The sequence below is a fragment of the Dasypus novemcinctus genome, chromosome X (assembly GCF_030445035.2).
Source record: "Dasypus novemcinctus isolate mDasNov1 chromosome X, mDasNov1.1.hap2, whole genome shotgun sequence".
NCBI classification, from domain to species: Eukaryota; Metazoa; Chordata; class Mammalia; order Cingulata; family Dasypodidae; genus Dasypus; species Dasypus novemcinctus.
This window is the reverse complement of record NC_080704.1, coordinates 100,223,737-100,248,354: the sequence shown is the minus strand read 5'-3', so window position 1 is coordinate 100,248,354 and position 24,618 is coordinate 100,223,737. Positions and strand designations below refer to the sequence as shown.

The window sequence follows — 24,618 nt, the reverse complement described above, 5'->3', positions numbered from 1 at the left end:
TAATGTGTCCGGAGAGGTGGTATAATACAAAAGAGATAATTTGATTAGGTTTGGCTGATAGTAAAACAGAAAATCAACACTTCATATGAAAAAACAAGGACTATGAATGCATTTTTTCCAGTGTTCAGTGAATGACTGTGTCTCTTATGAGAACTATTTTTTGTCTTTATTTATTTTTTCAATATTACATTCAAAAAATATGAGGACCCCATATACCCCCTCCCTCCTCACCCCACTCCTCCCCCCATAGTAACAATCTCCTCCATCATCATGAGACATTCATTGCATTTGGTGAATACATCTCTGAGCACCGCTGCACATCATGGTCAATGGTCCACATCATAGCCCACACTCTCCCACGTTCCACCCAGTGGGCCATGGGAGGACATACAATGTCCGGTAACTGTCCCTGCAGTATCACCCAGGACAACTCCAAGTCCAGAAAACACGTCCGCATCTCATCTCTTCCTCCCATTCCCCATCCCCAGCAGCCACCATGGCCACTTTCTCCACACCAATGCCACATTTTCTTTGATTACTAATCACAATAGTTCATGAATAGAATATCAGTAAGTCCACTCTAATCCGTATGCTATTCCTCCATCCTGGATCTTATGAGATCTTTGACCAGTGGAATTTTCTCTTCATCATATGTTTGGCTGTTTAGGGCTCTGTTAATGTTCTGTGTAGTTCAAGTGTTTGTATGTTGGTTCTTTGGTGTCATTGTCAATAATAAAATTCAACGAAACAAGCCCCTAAAAAACAAGGAAACCTTATGACTCCCACAGGTATGTGTGTCTTTGAATATATGCCATGATCTCACTCGAATAGGTCCTTATAAAAGTTCTCTCACCCTTCTGTTGAGTTGAAGCTTCTCCAAGAATGTTCTCACATCCCGTCCTGATACTTCATGTTTTTGCTTTCTCCCTGATCCTCAATATTAATTATCAAAGGCAACAGAATACTTAATGTACTCCTTAACTTCATTGAATAAGAATGCATTATATATAGTTTTCAAGTCATTCTTGGTCCTGCTTTGAGACAGGTGTTTATTCCAAGGCAAAATGAGAGCACATATCCACAGTTCTACTGCAACTGAAATACTTTTTTTGGTGGATGGTATGGGCACAATTTCCTTCAATATCAATTCAAAGCAGACTTTGCTGTCACCTTTACTTTCAGCTGAGGGATTCATGATATCTAAAATAAGCCCACAAAGAATCACTTATCTGATAAGGGTCTAAAATCCAGCATATATAAAGAAATCCTATATCTTGAAAATAAAGACAAAAATCATTTAAAAATGGGAAGCAATTTGAATAGACACTTTTCCAAAGAGGAAATGCAAATGGATAAAAAGCACATAAAAGATGCTCAATATCACTGGCTATTAGGCAAATACAAATCAAATATCATCTTACACCTATCAGACCGGTGGCTATTAAAAAAACAACAACCAGAAAATTACAAGTTTTGGAGAGGGTGTGGAGGAAAGGGAACACTCATCCACTGCTGGTGGGAATGTAGAATGGTGCAGTCATTGTGGAGAATGGTTTGGAAGTACCTCAGGAAGCTACCTATAGAAATGCCATATGATCCAGCAATCCCACTACTAGGTATAAACCCAGAAGAATTGAAAGCAGAGACATGAACAGATATATGCACACCAATGTTCATAGTGCCATTATTCACCTTTGCTAAAAGTTGGAAGCAACCCAAGTGTCCATCAACAGATGAATGGATAAGCAAAATGTGATATATACATGCAATGGAATATTTCTCAGCTGTAAGAAGGAAAGAAGTATTGACACACACAATAATATGGATGAATCTTGAAAACCTTAAGTTGTGTGAACTAAGCCAGTCACTAAAGGAAGAATATTGCATGACCTCACTGATACGACTTAAGCATATTGAGCAGACGCACAGAGATAGAGTCTGGAAGATAGGTTATCAGGAGACAGAAAGAGAATAGGGAGTGGTGAGCTGATGCTCAATACGGGCAGACCACTATGGAAGGGGTGGTTTGGCAGTGGATGGGAGTGATGGTGGTGCAAGGATGTGAGTGGGGTTGGCAGTGCTGGAATGTGAGGGTGAGCAGGGTTGGGGGTGGGTGGGTTGGACTATCTATGGAACTGTGGGGAGGACTGGAGGGAAAAACAGGTGAACTCTGGGGAGGTGTAGGTCTGTGGTTGAAATAAAATTGTGGGAATGTTCTTTTGGCACCTATGGTAGGGGTGGGTCACTGATACATATTGGTGGTGGGGGATGTGTGGAAAAGTGTGCACCTGGGGCATATTTCTATGGAATATGAATGTGTTCATCTTGTCAGGGTGTTATCTTAGTGGGTGGAGACCCACACAATAAACTACAAAAAATTAAACTCCCATTCTGGGGAGTCCTGCTACATTATCAAACACAGGGGCCAAGAATCTCTCAAGTGTACAGTCAGTGCCTAAAAAAAGAAAACAGATCAATATACCAATCCTTCAAAATTAATGCATGTAACTATGAACCTTATTTTCCAAAACTGAAACTTAGTGGTTGCCATAGGTTTTGAGGGGAAGAGAAGGGAAGAATAGGTGGAACACAGGGCATTTTTAGGGCATTGGAATTGTTATGCATGACATTGTAATGATAGATACAGGCCGATATACAGTTTATCAAAACCTATAAAATTGTGCATAGCAAAGTATAAACATAAAGTGAACTATAGACCATGGTTTAGTAGCAATACTTCAGCATGTGTTCATCAATTATAACAAATGTACCACACTAATGAAAGATGTTGTTAATAGGGAAAACTATGGGAGGGGGAGGGGTAAGGTATATAGGAATTCCCTATATTTTCAATGTAATATTTATGTTATCTGAAACTTCTTTAAAAATAAAGTTAAAAAATAATTGTATGGGGAGCAGGTGTGGCTCAAGCAGTTGAGTGCCTGCCTCCTACATGGGAGGTCCCAGTTTTGGTTCCCAGTGCCTCCTAAAGAAGACGAGCAGACACAAGGAGCTGACTCAATGAGCATACACAATGAGCAGAAAACGAGCAGACACAGAGAGCAGACAACAAGTGAAAACAACAAGTAGACAGGTGAGGAAGCCATCTGGGGGGTGGTTAATAATGGCATGGTGCACAGTGTAGGCATCCGTCTACCACATGGGAGGTCGGCGGTTCAAAGCCCCGGCCTCCTTGACCTGTGTGCAACTGGCCCATGCGCAGTGCTGATGCGCGCAAGGAGTGCCGTGTTATGCAAGGTGTCCCCCCCGGAGAGGAGCCCCATGCGCAAGGATTGCGCCCCATACGGAGAGCCGCCCAGCGCAACAGAAAGTACAGCCTGCCCAAGAATGGTGCTGCACACACGGAGAGCTGACACAACAAGATGACGCAACAAAAAGAAACACAGATTCCCGGGCCGCTGACAACAACAGGAGCGGACAAAGAAGACGCAGAGAGTAGACACAGAGAGCAGACAACTGGGGCAGGGGTGTGGGGGGGAAGGGGAGAAAAATAAATAAATAAATCTTTTTTAAAAAATCATAATGTAAATTATTGACCATGGTTAGTAGCAATGTTCATCAATTGTAACAAATGTAACACACTTATCTAAGATGTTATTAAAAGGGAAAAATATGAGAGGGGAAGGGGGTGAAATATTCAGAAATATCCCCAATTTTTTTTTAAACATCAAGTGGGGTATTATTCTGATATGACATAGAATCTTTGCTCTTAGACAGAATACTCAGATGGTTACAAAAATCTTTGTATAACCTCTCACTAAAAAGAGACGAATAAACTTTATTATTTTAACAGAGAAAAAATGAAATTCTAAGTTTGAATATATCGTTTGATATGAAAACCCTTAAAATATTATAATTATTATATTTTAGTCAACATTGACCATATTAAATAAAATTCATTTCCATAAACTTCCATAATTTTCTGTATCTATTTTTGTCCTACATATTCCTGCATCTCATTTTGGGAAAACCCATCATTTTTACTTTGATAAAACTTCATTCCTTTTCAAAGCCTAGCTTGCATACTTTACATACCGGCATATTTAATTTATCAGGGACATGTATATTTTTTGGTCTCTCTCCCAATGATTCCACACTCGTAGCACCTGTTCCAACACCTCCCAAATAGATGACTGAACTTAAGTTCCTGGTTCTTGTTCAGTTTCTAGAATACCAGCCTGAGATGGGGGTTTTCAATGTAAAGGGGTAGAATCTGGAGATACAAAGCCCCTATATTTTCAATTTGACTTTTCTGTAACCTAAAGCTTCTTTAATAATAAAGTGAAAAAAAAAATAAAAGAAGACACTGGGGGAATATACAGAAGAAATTGTAAACATACATAAAAGATAACATCTTATGGTGAAGACAGGCACAATCCAAGAGTTTTTTTAAATTCATTTTTAAGTTTTTTGCTTTGTTTTGGGGAGATTTTAGATTACAGAAAAGTTACAGCTATGGCAGGGGAGGGTCACTGGTGCAGGGTGTTGGTGGAGTGGTGATGTGTGGGGAAAGATGCACCCAGGGCATGACTCTATAGAATAGGAATGTGTTCAAGTGGTCATAGGGTGTTATCTTAGTGGGTGGAGACCCAAAAAATAACCAACAAAATATTAAATTTCCATCCTTGGGAGTCTTGCTTTATTCCCTAACAGAGTGGCAAGAATTTCTAGAGTACATAGACGATGCCTAGTGAAAGAGGACAAACCAATACACCAGGACCCTGAATTTTTTTTTTTGATTAAAAAAATTTTAAAGCAGCTTTAGATTACATAAATGTTACATGAAGAATATAGGGAATTCCCATATGCCCCACCCCCTCCCCTCCCACATTAACAACACCCTTCATTACTGTGGTACATTTGTTACAATTGACGAACACATATTGAAGCATTGCTACTAACTGTAGACTATATTTTACATTATAGTTGATGCTGTCCTACACAATTTTGTAGGTTATGATAAAATATATAATGTAGGCCCTTGATATTGATGCTTGTACTTATGAACAATATTCCTGTAAGATTGAAACTAAGCATAGTAACATATAGTACCTAAGAGTTACCTCCTGAAAACCTCCTTGTTACTCTAACATGGTCTCCCCCTCGGCATATAAACTCATTGCCTTCCCCCTGGCATCATCGCTGGCACTGAGGGATTAATACCAAGTACCAGCTAGTGATGCATTTTGAAAAAGACCTTGACCAAAAGGGGGAAATATTAAATACAAGAAGAGTTTTTATGGCTATGAGATTTCACAGAGAGTTGGGAGGCCATTCCAGAGTTTACTTATGTATGTCTCAGACAGATCTCACTGACTGCCACCTGCTTCAAGGCGGGGTACTCCTGAGGGCTCTGGAGACATGTGAACACTAAAGGCAGGGCACACAACTCCAGGAAGTTGGCACTCCATTGATGGGCCTTACCTTAGAATATATGTTAACCTGTTTCCCCAATATAACAGAGGTTAGACTTATTTATAATTTCCCTATACATGGTTCTTCTGCTCCTTTTATCTGAGCCTATAATTAGCACTATACTCTTTTAAATATATGCCCCAGAGACTTAAATCTTTGGTCTGTTCATATGCTGATTGAGCCTGAATCTCAGCAGAGTTTCAGCCAACACCTACTCTCCAGTTCATCAGATTTGCCCAAGACAACTAACAAAATGAGATGATGGACAATGCCCATCCTACAAAACAGAGTATCTACAACTGCAAGCAATACAATTCCATCCATCTGCCCCATGAAGTCTAAGTCCCCTTACAATTGGAAGCAGAGTGGATATCACGCTCCCCAAACCCTCAAGATTGAGGAATGAACAAACTTAAGGGGGGAATGCAACTATGGACCAGAGTAGACTATTCTAGTAATGAAAGAACCTGTACCATTGATATAAAGATAGTTGTCACCAGAGGTTCTGAGGGAAGGGGGAGGGAAGAATAGGTATACATGGGGCATTTTTGGTACACTGGAATTGTTCTGCATAATATTGCAATGATGGATACAGGCCATTGTACATTTTGTCAAAACCTATAAAGTTGGGGGAGCAAATGTAGTCAAATGGTTGAGCACCTGCTTCCCATGTACCAGGTCCTGGATTCAATCCCCAATACCTCCTAAAAAACAAATCAAAATACCTATAAAATTTTATGGTGCAAAGTGTAAAGCATAATGTAAACTATTGACCATGGTTAGCAGCAATGCTTCCATATGTGTTCATCAATTTTAAGAAATGTACCACACTAATGAAAGATATTATTAATAGGGGAAAGTGTGAGAGGGGGAGTGTCTGGGGTATATGGGAATCCCCTATATTTTTAATGTAACTTTTCTGTAATCTAAAACTACCTTAAAAATAAAGAAAAAAAAGCCCATAATAATCCCTCTATATTAGAGGTGGTTTTGTGTCTGCATTATGAATCACAGAAGACATTTGGTCTACGACTCCATAAATGGGACAGAAGAGATACACCAGAGCTCAGTGTTGGAATCAATTAGTTTTTTCAAGCTAATTGAATGCAGTGGCCAAAGGATCAAAAATTAGATTAGCCTCTTCATCCATTAACATTAAAGCATGTAGTGTAATAGTCCGTGCAGACAAGAGCTTTAGAGGCAATCTTAAATTTAGTTTGAATACCAAGGATGTATTTTTAAAAGTGAAAAGTATTTTTACTTGCAATGATTAATGTAGCAGGCTGAATGGTAATATCAAAAAGATATGCCATGTCCTAATCCCTGGAACCTGTGAATGTTACCTTGTTTGGTAAAAGGGTCTTTGTGGATGTAATTAAGGTAAGGATCCTGAATAAAGAAATTATCATGGATAATCTGGGTGCATCCTAAATGCCTTCAGAAGGGTCCTTAAAAAGAGAAAGGAGTTAGGTGATTAGATACTCAGAGGAGAAGATGCTTTGAAAGCACAGGGAGAAATGCAGCCCCAAGCAGCCAAGGAATGTTGATAGCCAGGAGCAGCTAGTAAGAAACAAGGAAGAGACTCTCCCACTAGAGCCTCCAGAGGGAGTGTAGCCCTGTAACACTGATTTTGAATTTCTGGCCTCCTGAACTTGAGAGAATAAATTTCACTTGTTTTAAGTCACCAGGATTGTGATTTTTTTTTATGGCAGTCACAGGAATATAATACAAATTTTGGTACGAGGAGGTGGAGTGGGGCTGTAGCAAATATCTACAAATGTGGAAGTGGCTGTGGAATTCAGTAATGGGGTAGGGGGCTGGAAGAATTTTGAGGCACCTGATAGAAAATGCCTAAATTGTCTTGAAGAGTCTTCTGGTAGAATTATGGACATTAAAGGCAATTCTGATGGGGACTCAGAAGGAAGTGAGGAGCATAGTACAGAAAGCTTCTATGGACTTAGAGAATGCATAGATCATCATGAATAGAATATTGGTAGAAATATGAGCATTAAAAGCATATCTAGTGAGGGCTCAGAAGGAAATGAGGAACACATTACAAAGTGGAGGAATGGTGATTCTTGTTATACAGTGGCAGAAAACTTGGCTGAATTGTCTCCTACTGTTGTGTTGACAGTAGAAATTTGAAGTGATGAACATGGCTAATTAGCCAGGAGATCTCCAAGTTCCTTCTTGCTGCTTATAGTAAAAGGAGAGAGGAAAGAGACAAATTGAGAAAGGAACTGCTAAACAAAAAGGAATGAGCACTTAATGACTTGGGAGATTTTGAGTCTATTTAGATTGCAAAATACATTAAAATTAGGAGATTCATTGTTGGAAAGTGTGCTCTGGAGAGAAGGCCAAGGTTGCTGGACAACCTTTGATTAGTGCTGAAGAGAGTAGGTGTGTGACTCATGGATCCACTCCACCATCCAGCAGAAGTCAGGGAAGGTCTTCAGAGGACCCTCTTGTCCAATAGTGTGAATCCCCATGACACATACAGGATAGACACAAGGTTTTTTGAGAATGCTCTACCAGCAGAATCACTTCCAGCATAACCTGAAAGGGACAGAGATAGTATGAAATAAAAGAAGGTTGTTGGAATCCTGAAATTATATAAGCAGGAAACAGGCTGATAGAACTGCTAAGCTGTACACATGTGCTTTACTTCAAGAAAAAAGGATTACCTTGAGTCCAAAGCCATGGGTACAGAGGCAGAGGCAGAAGCCTGGGCCAGAGGATTTTTCCCAGGCCTTGAAACATAATGTAATTTGCCCTCATGGATCTTGAAGATGTTATGATGCTAATGCCTTTCCTCCTGCCATTGTCTTTCATTTTGAATAGGAACATCTAAACTGTTGTCCTTTGCCTGTTGCAAAACTGTATTTTGGAAACAGCTTGTTTTCTAGTTTCACAGGTTTATAGATGGAAAGTAATTTTTGCCCCAGAATGGCTCATAAGCAGAGTCTCACCCATAGCTGATTTAAAAGACTTAGATAATGATTTCTGGGACTCTTGAGTGGATGAGACTTAAATGGCTATTTGGAGTTAGAGCTGATGCTGTAATACATTGATATTTTAGGGGATGTTGGGTTGTGGTGAATGTATATTGTATGCAGGATGCACAGGGATTTTCAGGCACAAGAGGGCAGACTCTAGTAGACTGAATGGTGGCTCCCAAAAATATGTCACATGCTATTCCCCAGAACCTGTGAATATTACTTTATATGGCAAAAGAGTGAACATTATCTTATATGGCAAAGCTGTGAGTAAATTAAGGATCTTGGGATGGGGACCTTATCCTGGATTACCTGAGTGGGCCCTAGTTGTAATCACATGTATCCTTATAAGAGAGAGACAGAGGGAATTTTGAGATAGACACACAAATGGGAACATACAGAGAAGAGGAGGAGGGAATATGACAATGGGGGTAGAGACTGCAGTGATGTGGCCGCAAGATGAGGAAAGCCAAAAATGACCATACCCTAAAAGAGGCAAGGTAGTATTCTCCTTTAGAGCCGCTGGTTGGAGCATGGCTTTACTGACACCATGATTTTGAACTTCCAGACTCTAGAACTGTAAACTTCTGTTGTGTTGAGCCACTGAAATTTTGGTAACTTGTTACAGCACCTATAGGAAACTAATACAACTAGTAAACGTTTTAAGGGTTTTGCACTTAAAAAAAATATATATATATATATATCTACAGAAAATCTGCATACTGGTGCTTTACACAAGTGGTAGTAATTAATGCAACGTAAGACTTTAGTATAATGTTGTCTTCTATTAAAAATGTCATTATGTTCTTTTTTGTTGATACTTTTCAATCTAAAATAAAACTGAAAAAGGCTAATGGAGGACCATTATAAATCTGGGAAGCAAACTCAACTACTAGAACTTCATGGAAGACCTAAAAAGGTTTTTTAGTGTTTGAGAAAAGCATGTGGGATTACTCTAAATACAAATATATAACTTATCAATAATAGTGCTTCATTCATTCTTTTTCACAAACTAGAAAATAAGGTAAGTTTATATCTGGAAAAGGTGACACATGTCTGTAATTCTATTCTTACCAGCTTGAGAGCATGGCATGGTAAATGTCCCCAAATTTTAGTCAGGGTTAACGTTCAAAATACTATTTTTCTACAGCCTGAGAAGCTATCAAAAGACTCAAAGAAGCCATACCATGAAGATTTCAGAAAAGACTTTGTGACATCAAAAACACACAATTAGGTATTTACATAAATTGGTAGAATTTTTTTTTGTTAAAAAATGGTATGAAATTGATGTGTCCCTTACAGTTGTGTATGTCTGTATATGTGTGTTTTAAGAGAGGATAATATTGTAAAATCTCAGATACTGTTATTCTCTTTAATTTCTTTACTGTAGTAGCTTCAGAGAGCTGACTGAAGTATAATACCCAAGAAAGAATGCACTGGATGAAAAGGCAGCAGTTTGAATCATTATACATCTACATAAAGGAATATGTGAGCTGCTAGTCACTTTAGGTTTTCTCAGATGGTGACTTGTTAAGGCAGTCGTCTGTTGTACTTTCTGAATGCCTATGTGCTTTGGATGACTAGAAATAGGATTCTCTATATAAGAAATATACATATAAGAATTTTTTACAATAGTCACAATTTTCTGCAAGAACTGTTTCAAAATTGCACTCCTGAGCAGTTATACCACATTTTGATGCATATCTTAAAATAAGAGACAAGTTAAGCATAACTTTTACTTCTTCATCTATTAAGAAAAATAGAGTCAGTTTTTCCTCCTAGAGTGTTTTTGGAGGCATCATTTTAATTTGTTAATATAACGTAAGTAAATATGATGGTGATTGAGAAATTCACTTAGTTACTCGGATATGGAATCAATGTAGGTTCAATATATACCCATATATACACATACAAACATATAATTTCCTTTTTTTCTTTAGACCACCAAAGCAGAATTGGAAAAGGAAGAGGAAAATCAGGATAAAAAAATTGACCTTTCAGACAGTTTTCTGCTGCCTCTTGCAGAGAGAAATCCTTTTCCTCTCAGGTCTTTTAAAACTCTATTCCCTGCCTTCAAGGGGGTCAAGGAAGAAAGAAGCAATAGAGAGAGGGAATAAACCAAGGAGAATAGGAATCAATATTTGCCTTTAGAACCTAAATAAAGGTAATAGAATTATCAGATTCATCCCTAGCATAAACATTAAAATGTGAGGTTTTTCTCAAAAATAGCCATATAAAGTATTTGCATAAAGTAGATATATGTGCATAATTAGAAAATACCTCTTTAAATAAAGTTTAAATCATTTTCCCTAACTGATTCTGTTAAACTTTGGTTTATTTTTAGCAATGTTAAGTGTCTGCAATATCATGCTGAAACTCTAGATTAATGGTAAGTTTAATTTCAGCCAAAGCAAATGAATCCATAAGCTTTCACTTGCAATAAGATGCTAAAAAGTTGACTGGGGTTAAGTAGTTCTTTTCTGAATTTCTGAAATGACTTCTCTTATAGTATGTGCAATATTAGCAACTATCCAAAATCATTAACATTCACGTTATTTGTTGGTCTTTTCCTTTTTCTATATTACAGGGACTGGAACCAGAAAGTGAATAATTATTTTTTTCTACTCTTTGTCTTCTCTTTCCCTCCTTTTTTTTTTTTGGTGACCTGCAAATTTGAAAGAGGTTACAAATTTTTGACAAATTGAATGTTTTCAAAAAGGCTTAGTTCTCTTCAATTTCTAACACTTTCATCTTCACCAGCAGGTCACACACAATAACAAATAATACACATCTTTACACCGAAATGTAATAGACGTTTCATAATTCTGATAATTGTGTTCATATTCATATAATTGTGGGAGGAGTCTTGCAATAGTTTTACAAGTACACACAATTTTATTCATCTTAGCTTGATCTTTGCAGAAATGCACTTATTGCCTCTCCAGTGAGTGCATGTTTTGTTCTTTTCAAGATATATGATTTTGTTTACTTAAATATTTTTCACATTCTTTGGCATCAGGAATCACTTAGATGAGACAGCTCCATTGTGGCGAGAGCGTGACCTTTCCAAAGGTACTCTTCTGTTATCTGTAAGACAAGGAGAAAAAGAAACAAAATACAGCTTTAGATCACAACTATTACAAGATGTCAGGTCGAGAGGTTTTCAAATGGGCATAAAAAAATCACTTCAAATGAATAGGTACATAAGTAACAAGGAGCCCAGATCTGAGGAGTTCACCCTGCAGCTGCCAGACTCAGTTCAAGAATTCTGCAATCAGCAATAAATGATTTTCTTGGTGAGGGAAGTCAGAGTGATAAAGGAAATGGAAGAATTCTCTCAAGCACAGTCCCTTTGGAAATTGCAGGCGACAACAAAATTCTTTTGTAAAATGAAAGTGTGTATGCACAGTGCCTCTTGTTGGGAAGCACTTCAATTCCCCATGAGTTTTCAATCTGTATGTTGGCTACCTCTAGAGGATACTAACATGGGCAGAGCAGAAAAGAGTTTTTATTTTTTTATAATGATTGGAATATGTGGCAATCAAACCAGCTTCTGAGTTTTAGTCTGTTTGTATGATGTAAACAAATTCAGTACATTATATGGTCATTATGGGAATGAATAATGAAAAGGTCCCATTCCCCCCACTCGGCACAGGAAGAAAAATCACTATAGAAGATAACTGTTGGCTCAAACTTTGGAAATCAAAGTTTAAAAGCATCAAAAGTAGCTGAAAATAGTTTTCGTTTTAATAGGAAGAAGGTTTATAGCTCTGCAGGTCGATGATCACTACTATGTTATTATCACCTCTGTTTTTATGCTCAGCTTAAATGCAATTGATGTGGGTGAAAATCCCTTTCTGACAAAAGTATATTATACTCAGGGTCTCTACTCAGAATAAGACTAGGTCCCCAGAAATAATGGCAACCACCAGCACTTACATAAATGCTAACACTTTACATTCATTAATTTGCTAATTCACACAACATCCCTGGGAGGTAAACCCATTTCATTATCTCTGTTTTAGTGATGAAAGTTACACAGCAAATCAATGGTATGATGGGAGATTATAACAATACGAAGTTAATGCCTGATTGTCAGACCTGCTTTGTTTCAAGGTAGATGATGGGGACTCCCAAGCTGCTATTTATTTCCTCCCTAAGATGATGTCCAAAAAACACATTCTGCCTGTCCCATGGGGAGGATGGACTATGAGAAGTGCTGAAGTTTTGCCATGGTGCCTTTCTTATTCTGATCAGCCTCTTGACTGATTCCCATATTTCTGTCATCTGTACACTGAGAAAAGCAAACTGGATCCCATGACCTTGGCCTCACTGATAACACAGCACAAGTGAATTGAGACAACAAGCCATATGCTTAAAGCTAGAGAGCACTTTATAATGCCATGATATCACTGAAAGATGGGTAAGAAAGGCCTTTTCTCTACTCAGATATATATCTGAGTAATGGATAATCTGGGTAACCTTGTAAAAAGACAATTAAAAAATCTATTATTTAGTTTGTGATATGGATCACAGTTCAGCTAAAAATGTGAAGATCACATTCCTGGATATAGGGCTTATTACCTAAAATCACTGGTTTGCATACAGATTGGTTCAGGATTTCTTAGAAAACATTAAAAAATGAGATTATAATATAATAGTTACCACTTCATTACTAGCTTTTAAGCATTTACAGGTAAAGCTGTCAGAAATGAGAATACTGATAGCATTCCCAAAGGATTGTTCCAGTTTAAAATAAGGTTTATGCCTTGATGGTCCTATGCACTAAGGTCAACAGGCAGCCACATGTTACCCAGACATGACTTTGCACACTCCTGGTCATCACTCACTGCCCACTGGATCCAAGAGATGTGCCACATACAAAAACCCAGCCTCAGAGCATTAAATGATGTGATGTGAGGAATCAGATCAACCTGCAACTTACTGTTGACATCAAGTTTGAGAAAATAAGGAGAATTTCAGTTTAAAATGAACTGAGGAAAGGACTTTGAAGCTTTTGGAAGGCATGATAAACACTGGTTTGGGACCCAAATTCAGCTTTGGCATGCAAAAAAGAGAATTATTCCAGTCAGTCAGTTAATCAGTCTGTCAGTCTCTCTCTTACTTCCCTCCCTCCCTCCTTCCCATCTTTCTTTTCTTCTAAAATTTTGTACCTAATCAGTGCCTAAGTTAATGAGATAATTCTGAGAAGAGGCAATTCTGTAAAGGTTACCACATGTTTTTGAAACATCAGCATACAATCTTGTTTATGAAAAATTTCTGTTAGGAATAATGGCTGATCTGGATTTTTCAATTTATTTCCAATTCCTTGTATTTATATCAAAAATAGTTTAGTTACAAATGTCTATTTATCCTCTAGACTTGTATGGATCAAGCCAGAAACAGAATTTTGAGGATAACATTTTATATACATATTTTTTATCTGTCTTCACATTCTAAAGGTTAGCCATCTAATGATGAAAACTCCCCCCCGCCCCCACCCCCACCCCTGGATTCATAACTTCTTTGAAGCAGAGATTGAGAATTACTGAATTTTTTTTGTAAGACAAATTTACATACTAAAATACTAAATACTAAAAGGTAAAAATCAGCCACCTAACCTTCATAAGATCAGGATACCTAACTACCGTTAAATGTTTGAGAAATAGACACTTTTGTTGTCAGAGGTAACAGAGTAATTTGGGTGATTGTAAGAGTGATTGCATTTCTTATTTGGAGATGAAGGTAGAGGAAGTGGGTGCTCATGTGATGTTTCCAGAGCTCCAGGAGACCCAGCCTGATCCATACTCACTTTCCTAACTAGTCTCAGTCTCCTAACACTGGTGATACTTGTCTAGTTTACATGACAAAAATAGCAGGGCTCTTTTCCCAAAAAAAAGCCAGTATTCTAAAACATATGAATTTACCTGAAAGGATATGAGGGCTTTGTTAACAAGTAGTGTCAGCCCTTTCCAATTTGCCTGTGGTATTTTTGGAAATCAAAGAGAGGAAGATAGGGGGAAGGGGTGTCTGTGTGTCTAATTGTTGGGGATATTATGCCATGAGATACAGGAAAACACATTTCACTGGAGGATGGGGGAGCAAGACTTGTCATACTCTGCCTTTGTTTCTTTCGTTTAATGCATGTGGTAATATATTATAGTGAATAAGAAAGTCTAGAGGGGTTAATAGATCCTCATGGTCTAAGAATTTACTAAGGGATTCTATTGTTTATAAACACAAACATTAATGCAGCACTAAACCCTGAACTTTCAGTCCTTTCCAAATTCACTGTAGTTGGGTATGCATATCTTAACAGATTCTCTTTGGTCATCAAAGGCTTGCCTTTAAAATAGGCCCCATGTGAAGGTGAACTGATTCTGATATTACAGAACATCAAAGCATTGGCATTGAAGATAGGGACATGGTTAGATGAAAATGTTCAACCTATGGAGGAGGGGTATCTAAATCTAAAACAATATTTAGGGCTGTCACCAAACAAAAATATAAATACATGGCACAGCTTTAACATGGTTCTGCATATTCTTAATATCAGGTAATCAACTCAAGTCAATGTCAAGGTTTTCCCCACTGTCCTAAGGGCAAGAAGCTTTATGCTTTATCTAAGCATAAATTGACTTGGAGATCAAAACCTTTCCAACTTAGTCCTGCAGTGAATGGATTAAACTCATTACTGTATTGCTCTAGAATTCATTCATGAAATCATTTATTGAGCAATTATGTACAAAGCACATCATATATGAAATGTTTGAATGTCACAAAGTTTCAGATCCATACCTAAATCTATATCACTAATTTCCTTTTTACTGAAAACTTTGCCAAGAGAAATACACAAATAAAGCTTAAATGAAAAGTGATATGAGATAGCTTCAGAGCTCAAGCCTGTGATATGTAACCTGAGAGTATGCACTTAATCCTCTATCAAAGTGAGTGTACTGCCAAAGGTACAAGGCTGTACCTTGCATAAAGTATAAGAAGGTCATGTTGGGATTGTGAAAACTAGATAAAAAGACCACCTCCATTATTCATTTCCCCCCAGGTTAGGTCTACATCTGTTGTCTATGGAAGGACTGTGTCTTCCTAGTGCTTCACAGACATATAGTTGTATTGATATTGACCTGACATAATATAAAATGGGAACTACAAACAAGAATTCTGCCTAACACTAGCCCTTCACAGCAGGGTAACGTAAACTAAGTCTATGCCCAGTAAATACTGCTCATTGTGTTATAAAATATCCCATTTTAATGAAAATTAGTTGGATAGAAAACAAATAAAAGAAGGCCTTGGTAATTGACAGTGAGCTTTGGAGAAAACAAAGCTTTTCAAAAGTGATGGTGTGGCAGATTTACCATCCATGGGTAGGAATGGTTTATAGCAAATAGAGTAAATGGAGGTCAGGGTTTATGTAGCTTAGGCTAAGGAAACCAAGAGAACTTTAGGTTGCTTCTCAAAATCTCTATTTAGTAGTTATTTGCATGCCAAACCCTGATGAAAAAAAGGTAGTTTATTTTAGACTGTTATGCTGAAATTATCTCATGTGAATGAACATTTTCCCCCTTGTGTTCTATGATTTCAAAACTTTGATTTTGGGGAACCAGTATGGCTCAGTGGTTGAAGGCTGGCTTCCCACATACAAGATCCTGGGTTAAATCCTCAGCCACTGAACTTCAAAAAAAACCCAAACACACAAAAAAGCCCACCACAAAAACTGTTTCCTCTACGTTTTACTTTGTGATTTTAGGAATCCTGAATTGGATACAGTTTCTCAAACATTAGAAATAACTGGAAAGGGGCAGCCTAACTAGGCTTGGGTCTAATTGCTTGGTAGAGGTCAGCCAAATCCTCTTAGTTGATCAGATTCTTTCTCCTCACTGTCACCAGAATAATGCCTTTAAAAATATCACATCACACCCACAACAACAGCTATTATTTAAAAAAACAGAAAATATCAAGTGTTTGGAAATGATGAGGAGAAATTGGAACTGTTACGCATTGTTGAATGTGAAAGGAGACAGCCACTGTAAAAAGGGGATGGCAATTCCTCAAAAAGTTAGAGAATTACCACATGACCCAAAGAAATTGAAACAAGGACTCAAATAGATACTTGTACACTGATGTTCACAGGGGCATTATTCACAATAGCCAAAAGGTAGAAATGACTCAAGTGTCAAGCAACAGATGAATGGATAAACAAAATGTGGTATATACATACAATGGAATATTATTCAGCTAAATAAAGGAATGAAATTCTCAGACAGGCTGCAACGTGGATGAAACCTGAAAACCTGAAGCACAGTGAAATAAGCAAGGAACATAACAACAAATACTGCCTGATTTCACTTGTATGAAATATCCAGAGATCACAAATTTATAAACACAGTAAGTAAATTATAGCTTACCAGAGAAGGGAGGGGAGGGGGGAGTTTTTGTTTGTTGAGTATAGTATGCAAATACTAAATATTTTTAACAATTTAAAAAAAGTTGACTTGAAACTGTATATGTGATTGGTGTTCTACTTTTTCATTTAACAGTATATTGAAGAAATTTTTTCCATGTCATTAAAGTTCTGAAAACATGATATTGAAAACATGATTGTTAATGGCCACATACTACTCCATTTTATAAATATACCACAATTTAGTCAACAATTTAGTCAACAATGTACTGCTAGACATTTACTTTATTATCCATATTTTGCTATTATAAATAGGATAGCAATGAACATCACCATAGTAACATCTTTACATATGACATGTATGGAAGTGTGGCTGCTGGATGAAAGGCTATGAAAACTAAGTTCCAAAATGTATTCCAAAACTGTTGTATTAATTTAAATCCTGATTGGCAGTATATGAATGTGTTTGCCTTCTCTCATTCGTGGATATCAGTTTTTTAAAAATGTACTAATATGAAAAGTGAAAAATGGCATCTGATTTTGTCTTTTTGCATTTCTTCTAATCCTAGTGAGGTGGAACTTTTCATATGTTAGTATACAATTATATTTCTTCTTTTATATGCTGGCCATGTCCTTTGTCCATTTATCCATTGTGGTCCCAGGTTTTTGCTTTTGTTTTTATTTTGAACTCTACATATTAAAGATATTAGCCTATTGAAATATTCATTAGAAATATAATCTCTTGTTTGTTGATTGTCTATTTATGTGGTTTGTGTTGTGGGGTCTTAGGGAACATATAGTTTCATTTTTGACATTTTTATGCAGCTAAATATAAATTTTTTACTTTGTGATTTGTTCCATTGCTTTTAAACATAGAAAGTCCTTCTCTAGACAGAGATTAGATGAACATTCAATTATATCTCCTCCTTTTCTTTAAGGCTTTATTTTTATTTTATTTTTCATTTAAATGATCTGGAATTTATTTTGAATTTATTTTGTTATAAAATATCAGCTAATGAAAGCAAAGCAATTGCTTTCTTTCTTTATTTTTTACAAAGAGAAAATAGATTGCCCCAGTACCATTTGTTGAATAATAATGAATTTCTACACTGATTCATAATACCTCCTTACTCATGTATTAAATTATCTTATACGAGGGTCTGTTTCTGTTCTATTGGTCCAAGTATTTTTATGCCAATACTTCGTGATTTCTTATTTCAGCCTTATGATAGTTTTAAATATCTGGTGGTGCAAATCTCCCATAATTTATATTTTCATTTAAAATGTGTATTTTTTAGAGCGCATTTTGGAATGACATCATGCCATAATCACAACACAACTTGAAAACTAGCACAGTTGATAAACAAACCCAATGTGTATTAGGATGATCCTACTGAAGATAGGCAGATATCTGTTGAGTGCCAATGAGTCAAGTGAAGCTAAGGTCCCTAATGATATTTTTAAGGGTTCTATTCAGGTTTTCCACTTCCTTAAAAATTAAACAAGACATCTTTCCCTGTCTTCTGATCACTTTTTTCTGACACCTGACCACTTTTCTTCTGGAAAATACAGCCTTAAAGAACACTGACCAAACAGCACCACAAATCATACCTTGAGATTTTATAATCACTCATAAAGGGTCTGTATTAGTCAGGGTTCTCAAGCAAAACAGAACCAACAGGAGAGATCTTGTAAATATTATGAGAATTTTATAAGATTTGTCTCACACAACCGTGGGGGATGCACAAGTCCAAATTCCATAAGGCAGGTTGCAACTGGGAACTTGGATAAAGGTCTTAGATGAATTCTCTAGGAGAAGATTGCCTGGCTGAAGTAGAGATGGAATGTGTGTCTTCTGATTGCTGAAATCATTACTTCTCCTTTTAAAAACTTCAACTGATTGGGTGATACGTCTGTCTCTCATTTGTTGAAAGCAAACTCCTCAGTTGATTGTAGATGTAATTAGCCATAGATGTAATCAAATTACTGATGATTTAAATCAATGAACTATCCTCACAGTAACAATCAGGCCAGTGCTTGTTTAACCAAACAGCTGACACCATCACCTTACCAAGTTGACATATGAACCAAACCATCACAGGATCCTATATACTTAGTCTCATTTTTGCCTCATCAAAAATTTGAATAACTGAAATTAAATGTATAGTTTTGTTGGCTGTTGATAAAGTTTATTGCTTCTAGTTTGCAACCTTATTTTTTTCACATTTTATGTTTTATAAATTTGGTTTCTACTAGATACTATAGGTATTAATTATACTGAATTGTTTTATTCCAACCAAATTGTATACACAGGTACTGTGCAGAAAGGCATATCTAGAGTCCAATCAATTACCTTCACTTAACAATTAAATAATTCTAGCACTCTTCTAATCTCAAAGACATTGTAATGTTTTTAAAACAAGAAAGAGACCATGTTGTGTAATCTATATCCTTCATTACATGCAAATAAATCCATGCAAAGAAACCCAGATTACCACAGTAGTTTAGGCATGCAGAAGAGATGGTTATTTTAATGAGGATGGTAGTGGAAAGCAATAATGTTAAAGCAGTTCAGAGGCTACTGTGACTGTAGACACACAACTCTCATTAATTGTAATTGGAATTAAGCACATAAAATGATAACAAAATAGGCCCCTAAATGTTTTTCCAATTGAAAAATAAGCAAATGGGCTCAAGGAAACAGCATACTTCTGTGCGGCAAGTACAGTATTCTAACTGAGATGCGTGAATGATTTTCACTTTGATGTTGCTCAGGATATGATGCTGATATTTTTCCTGTGCTTAGGAATGTGGATCTGCTAGAGGTAATGCCTGCACAAAGAATGCCTTCCCTTTTCTCTTTTTAATGCACAGCATTCATTATGTTATAAAGGAAAAGTCTAAATAGTAGCAATGGATTTATTAATTCAGTAGCTTGTTATCAGCATGAAACTCTGCTGTGCTAGGGGAAAAACAAGTTATATTTTGCAAAACTGCAGCAGTGAGATTAAATCACTTTTCTATATTTCACTTATTTCTTATCCTCCCTGCCAGGTAGGAACTCTACTCTCCATCTCTATTATGAACCTCCTATTTTTCAAACTATCAAGTCTAGTTGTAATATAAGGGTGCATTATCAAACAAACTCAATTAAAGAAACTTTAGGAAGATTGAAATATTTGATAAAATAACAATACTGCTTCAAGGCATCAAAAACTTAATTCATATTAAAGTATGAAGGTAGAAAATATGCAATACTTACTTTTATCTATCATAACTATTATATTTTCATAACATGTACAACCAAATTCTTGGCATTTTAAATGACTAGCATTTACATATTGATAACGAGTATTTCAAGGGATTTCAGAAAAGTATGACAGAAAAAAAAATCAGTATTATTGTTGAGTATTGCAACTGCTACAGAGCTTGCTATTGATTATCTTTGGACTCAGTGTCAAAGCTAGTGAACAGAATCTTTTGATTTTATATTTTGTTATATACTGGTTTTGTATATTAACCATGCATTACATTTGCTTCTTTACTAGAGAATGCAACTGGGCCCTAAGACAAATTTTTTCCTCTATGAAGTTGAAAGTCTGATGATGACATGTGCATATATGAAAAACATAAATAGAAAATATCAAGAATGTTAGAAAATAGTTGTCAAGCCTCACAAGTAAATTATATATGTAAATCATATGTTGAAGAGCAGGCCAAAGACCAAACTTGAACTCTAACAGAGCTACTCAAGGTGCCTACCAGTGTCTTACACACAGCAGTTTCTTGAAAACTGTTGATTAAGTAATCTTTCAATTATTAATGACAAATCAGGAACTGATCCTTGAATTTACCTTCAACTATGCTTTTTACACACAGGTCATATAACTTTCCACTAATTAAAGGAAGGAAAGGGAATGTGAGGGGAGAGGAAGGGAGGGGAGGGGAGGGAAGGGAAGGGAAGAAAAAGGAAAGATGGATCTCCTCCCTCGGAGGGGAGGGAAGGGAAGGGAAGAAAAAGGAAAGATGGATCTCCTCCCTCTCTCCCTCCTTCTCTCCCTCCTTCTGTTCCACAATATTTTACTCCATAAACTATCTGCAGGGTAGTATAACAGGCATGCTTACAAGTTACTATCATTGAAGGAATAAATGTGTTAGCAACTATAACATGAAACTGTATGTCTCTTGCAGAATGCATCAAATTCTAAGTACAATGGAGGTTCAGAGTAGAGAAAAAATTATATCCCTTGAGTGTAGGAGATTGGGGTCAGGGAAAATGTCATCCTAACTTGGCCTTAAAGAATTGGTGGGAGTTCAACAAGAAGAAATGGGAAGATAGCTATTCAATTTTTGATTGGTAGGAAAAAAAAGTGTGATTTCTAGTTCCTTATACTAGTAATCTTTTAATTATCAAACTTTTCCTACTTTGGTGGAGATAAAAAGTAATAAATATTTAAAGGAAAAATCAGAATGCCTAGACAGAGTAAACCTTTTTTTTTCCCTAGGAAAATAACAAAAGGAAAATGTACTGCCTAGATTCACAGTGATAAGGTCTGAGATACAGTGATAGCTATTTCCATAAATGAGATTTTAATTTTAATGGAGTTTGAAAAAACTATCTTTAAGCATTTACATAAAAGACAGTTTTTCTGTTCAAACAAATGAACAGCAGAAATAGGGCACTCTGAAATCATCTGGAGAGGTTCTAGTGTTGAAGCCAAGATAACACTATCAAGAGTGAGAGCAGAAGAACTGATCAAGACATAGATTACAATGACTGGGGCCTAGAGTACTTGCAGCAGGAGGGACTGAGCAACCTATAAGTTTGGGGATGAATAAAGTAGCTGCTAAATGGCACCGTGGCTATAGGGTCAATTCATTACCAACACCTGTCATCCCTGTGCTTTTCTATTCCATGTGTGGTATAGATCGCTATGGACTAAGAATAGGCATCAATCATTTCTCTCATTTTGATAATACGATAAGTAATCCTCTGTCATTTTTGGTGGCTGTTGTGATCTGTCTGAGCTTTGTTGTTGATACACACTGACCTGGAATATCCTCATCTGTCATCTGCTTTTGTTTCCAAATCATTCTAAGACTACATATCTACTCTTTTTGTTTTTAACATGTATAACCTATCTCTTGGGTATGGGCTACCTATTGCTGATGGCAAAAATTTTAGGGATAGTCAGTTTAACCCTATAGGTTAAGCAGCCCAGATACTCTGGCAGTACCTAAGTTTCTTGGCTTGTAAGGCAGAAATGGCATGCCTTCTGCCTGCATAATGTCTCCATTCCTCAAAGGACTATATCACTGGCTATGATTTTGAAGAGGGAAAATACTTAATCTGCAGCTTACAATGACACGAGCCTATAAACAGGTGCTTCCCATTATCAGTGTCCCCATCCTAGCCTGTGCATAATTATTTAACCAATATGTCAGCCTGTATGGTTAATATCACAGACACTTTAGCAGCTGCCAGAGCTATTGTTTGAAAATATAAACAATGCCTTAAGGAAGAGGCAGTCAACAGTTGTTTTAAATATGAGCAGTTAGGACAGAGTCAAAACATGGTTTCTCAATGTCATATCCATAACTGGCATAAGTTCCTTTGTAATTTTAGTGCCTAGCACAATCCATGCACAACCAGAGTGCTAGGCAGATCATATAAATGAATAAAAATGGCTAACTAGCAACTTACCTCTCATAGAGGAAGTCTAAAAAAACCTTTTCTTATTAATGAAAACATTCTGAAATGGACTGAGCTGATGACAGCACAATCTTGTGATGAAACTGAAAACCATGGAGTATATATTAGAATGCAGGTGAAAAAGGTAAGGGACTGTATAACACCTAAGGTGAAGGATGGACTGTGGTTAGAAGTACAAATATGAGAATGTTCTCTCATGAACTACAACAAATATACAGTACTAATACGTGGTGTTAATAATAGGAGGGTTTGTAGGAAAAACACACCAAATATAAGCTGTGGACTATAGATAGAAGTAATATTATGATGATGTTCTTTCATCATTTGTAACAAGTGTCCCAACAACATAAGGTGTTAGTGGGTGGGGCGATGTACGGGAATTATTTTCTGTGGCTGTTATAATCTACCTGAGCTTTGTTGCTGTTATGCTGACCTGGAATATCCTCATCTGCTTTTGTTCCTGAATCACTCTAAGACTACATATCTACTCTTTTTGTTTTTAACATGTGCAACCTATCTCTTGGGTCTGGGTTGGTTTTGTTAACTCAGAACTTCTTAAAGTAAAATAAAATTAAGTAAAATAAAATAAAATAAAATAAAATACAACCTTTTCTTATATTTAACTCTATTGGAACAAAGCTAGTCTTCACATTATCAGACAAATGCATAAAAATGGATGGCTATACATTGATGGTCTTTGCAGCATTGTTTATATTAGTGAAAAACTGTAAATAACCTTTATGTCCATCATGGTATTAGATAAACAAAGGACACCAACCACATATACTAGGATACTATGCAGCCATTTTGAAATATTATATAGATCTCTATGTACTCAACAGAAAGATACCCACATTATGAAGCAGACATGGTTATGAAATGAAAAGGGTAAGTTATAAAAGAGTATACCATATTCTTATTTTTGAAAAATATAATATCCTAAAGATTGGAAGGAGAGATACCAATAACAACAGTGGTTAGAGAAGTGGTTGTGGCTCAAGCTGCTGGGCTCCCTCCAACCACATGGGAGGTCTCAGGTTGGGTTCCTAGTGCCTCCTAAAGAATACTTTGAAATTACAGTAGTTAGGCCTGACACCAGTTGAATGTCATAAATTATCTGCTGCTACATTCTGAAAAGGGGCCCATGGTAAGAACCCCTGGTTTAAATGGTAAGAAAACCATTCCTGGGAATACATAGCTACCTTTTTTCCCTCCATAGGTAAGGTTATGGCACCCACATACAGATACAGATTAGTTAACACTTCAGAAAAAAAACATATTGTCAAAGTAGATACAAGCCTAGGTAGTGGTGCTCCTGAGGGCTATGGAGACACCCAGGTTCTACAGTCATGGCAGATGACACTGGAGTTCAGTGCCTTGCCAGTGGGCCCTACTGTGGAATTTGTGCTCCTGAGAGTGATATAGTTGGACTCAGATATGACCTCTTTACACATTCCTCTTCTGTCACTTTTCCTGAACCTGTGGTTGGTACTGGGGTTGATATATGCTCAAGAGACTTGAATCTCTGGAATGCCCATGTGTCAGCTGGGTCCTGAGCCTCAGCAGAGTTGTAACACCTATGCTCCGGTTCATTGGACTTACCCAGGTCAGCTAACAGGAAGGTGAGTATGGTCAACTACCATACGAGGGAACCTAGAGAGTCTACAGCTGCAAGCAGGAGAATCACATCCATCATTCATGTGGGATGTAAGCACCCTTTCAATTTAAAGGTAGAGTGGACATCACCATATGGTTAAGAAATATAATTTGGCTCTAACTTGGAACCTATAAAAGGCCATATTCCTTATCCATTAAGTTAAAGTTAGTCCCATTTTTAGTCTTTTCTTTTTCCTTATTCTCCTTGCCAAAGAAGCTCTGCAATTGGCTTGCTCTGCAAAGTATTTTATTTGCCCTCCTAAACAAGGGTCCGCAGGATGGAGGAATGAAATATGGATTAGAGTGGACTTACTGGTATTCTACTATAGAACTACTGTAACTCTAGCAATGGAAGAAATTGTATCACTGATGTGGAGACAGTGGCCATGGGAGTTGCT

At 36.9% G+C, this 24,618-nt stretch overlaps 1 protein-coding gene across 2 annotated transcripts in view; it reads right to left on the bottom strand.

Annotated features, from left to right (window-relative positions):
• Positions 1-3,779: 3,779 nt before the first annotated feature.
• The window catches only part of DIAPH2 (diaphanous related formin 2), a 1,008,307-nt gene continuing 987,468 nt past the window's right edge, over positions 3,780-24,618 (bottom strand). For both annotated transcript variants that reach the window (XM_004477009.4, XM_004477011.4), the window contains one exon: positions 3,780-11,519. In XM_004477009.4, coding sequence (XP_004477066.1) covers positions 11,455-11,519 — 65 coding nt within the window. In that variant the 3' untranslated portion in view covers positions 3,780-11,454. The remainder of the gene's footprint in view (positions 11,520-24,618) is intronic.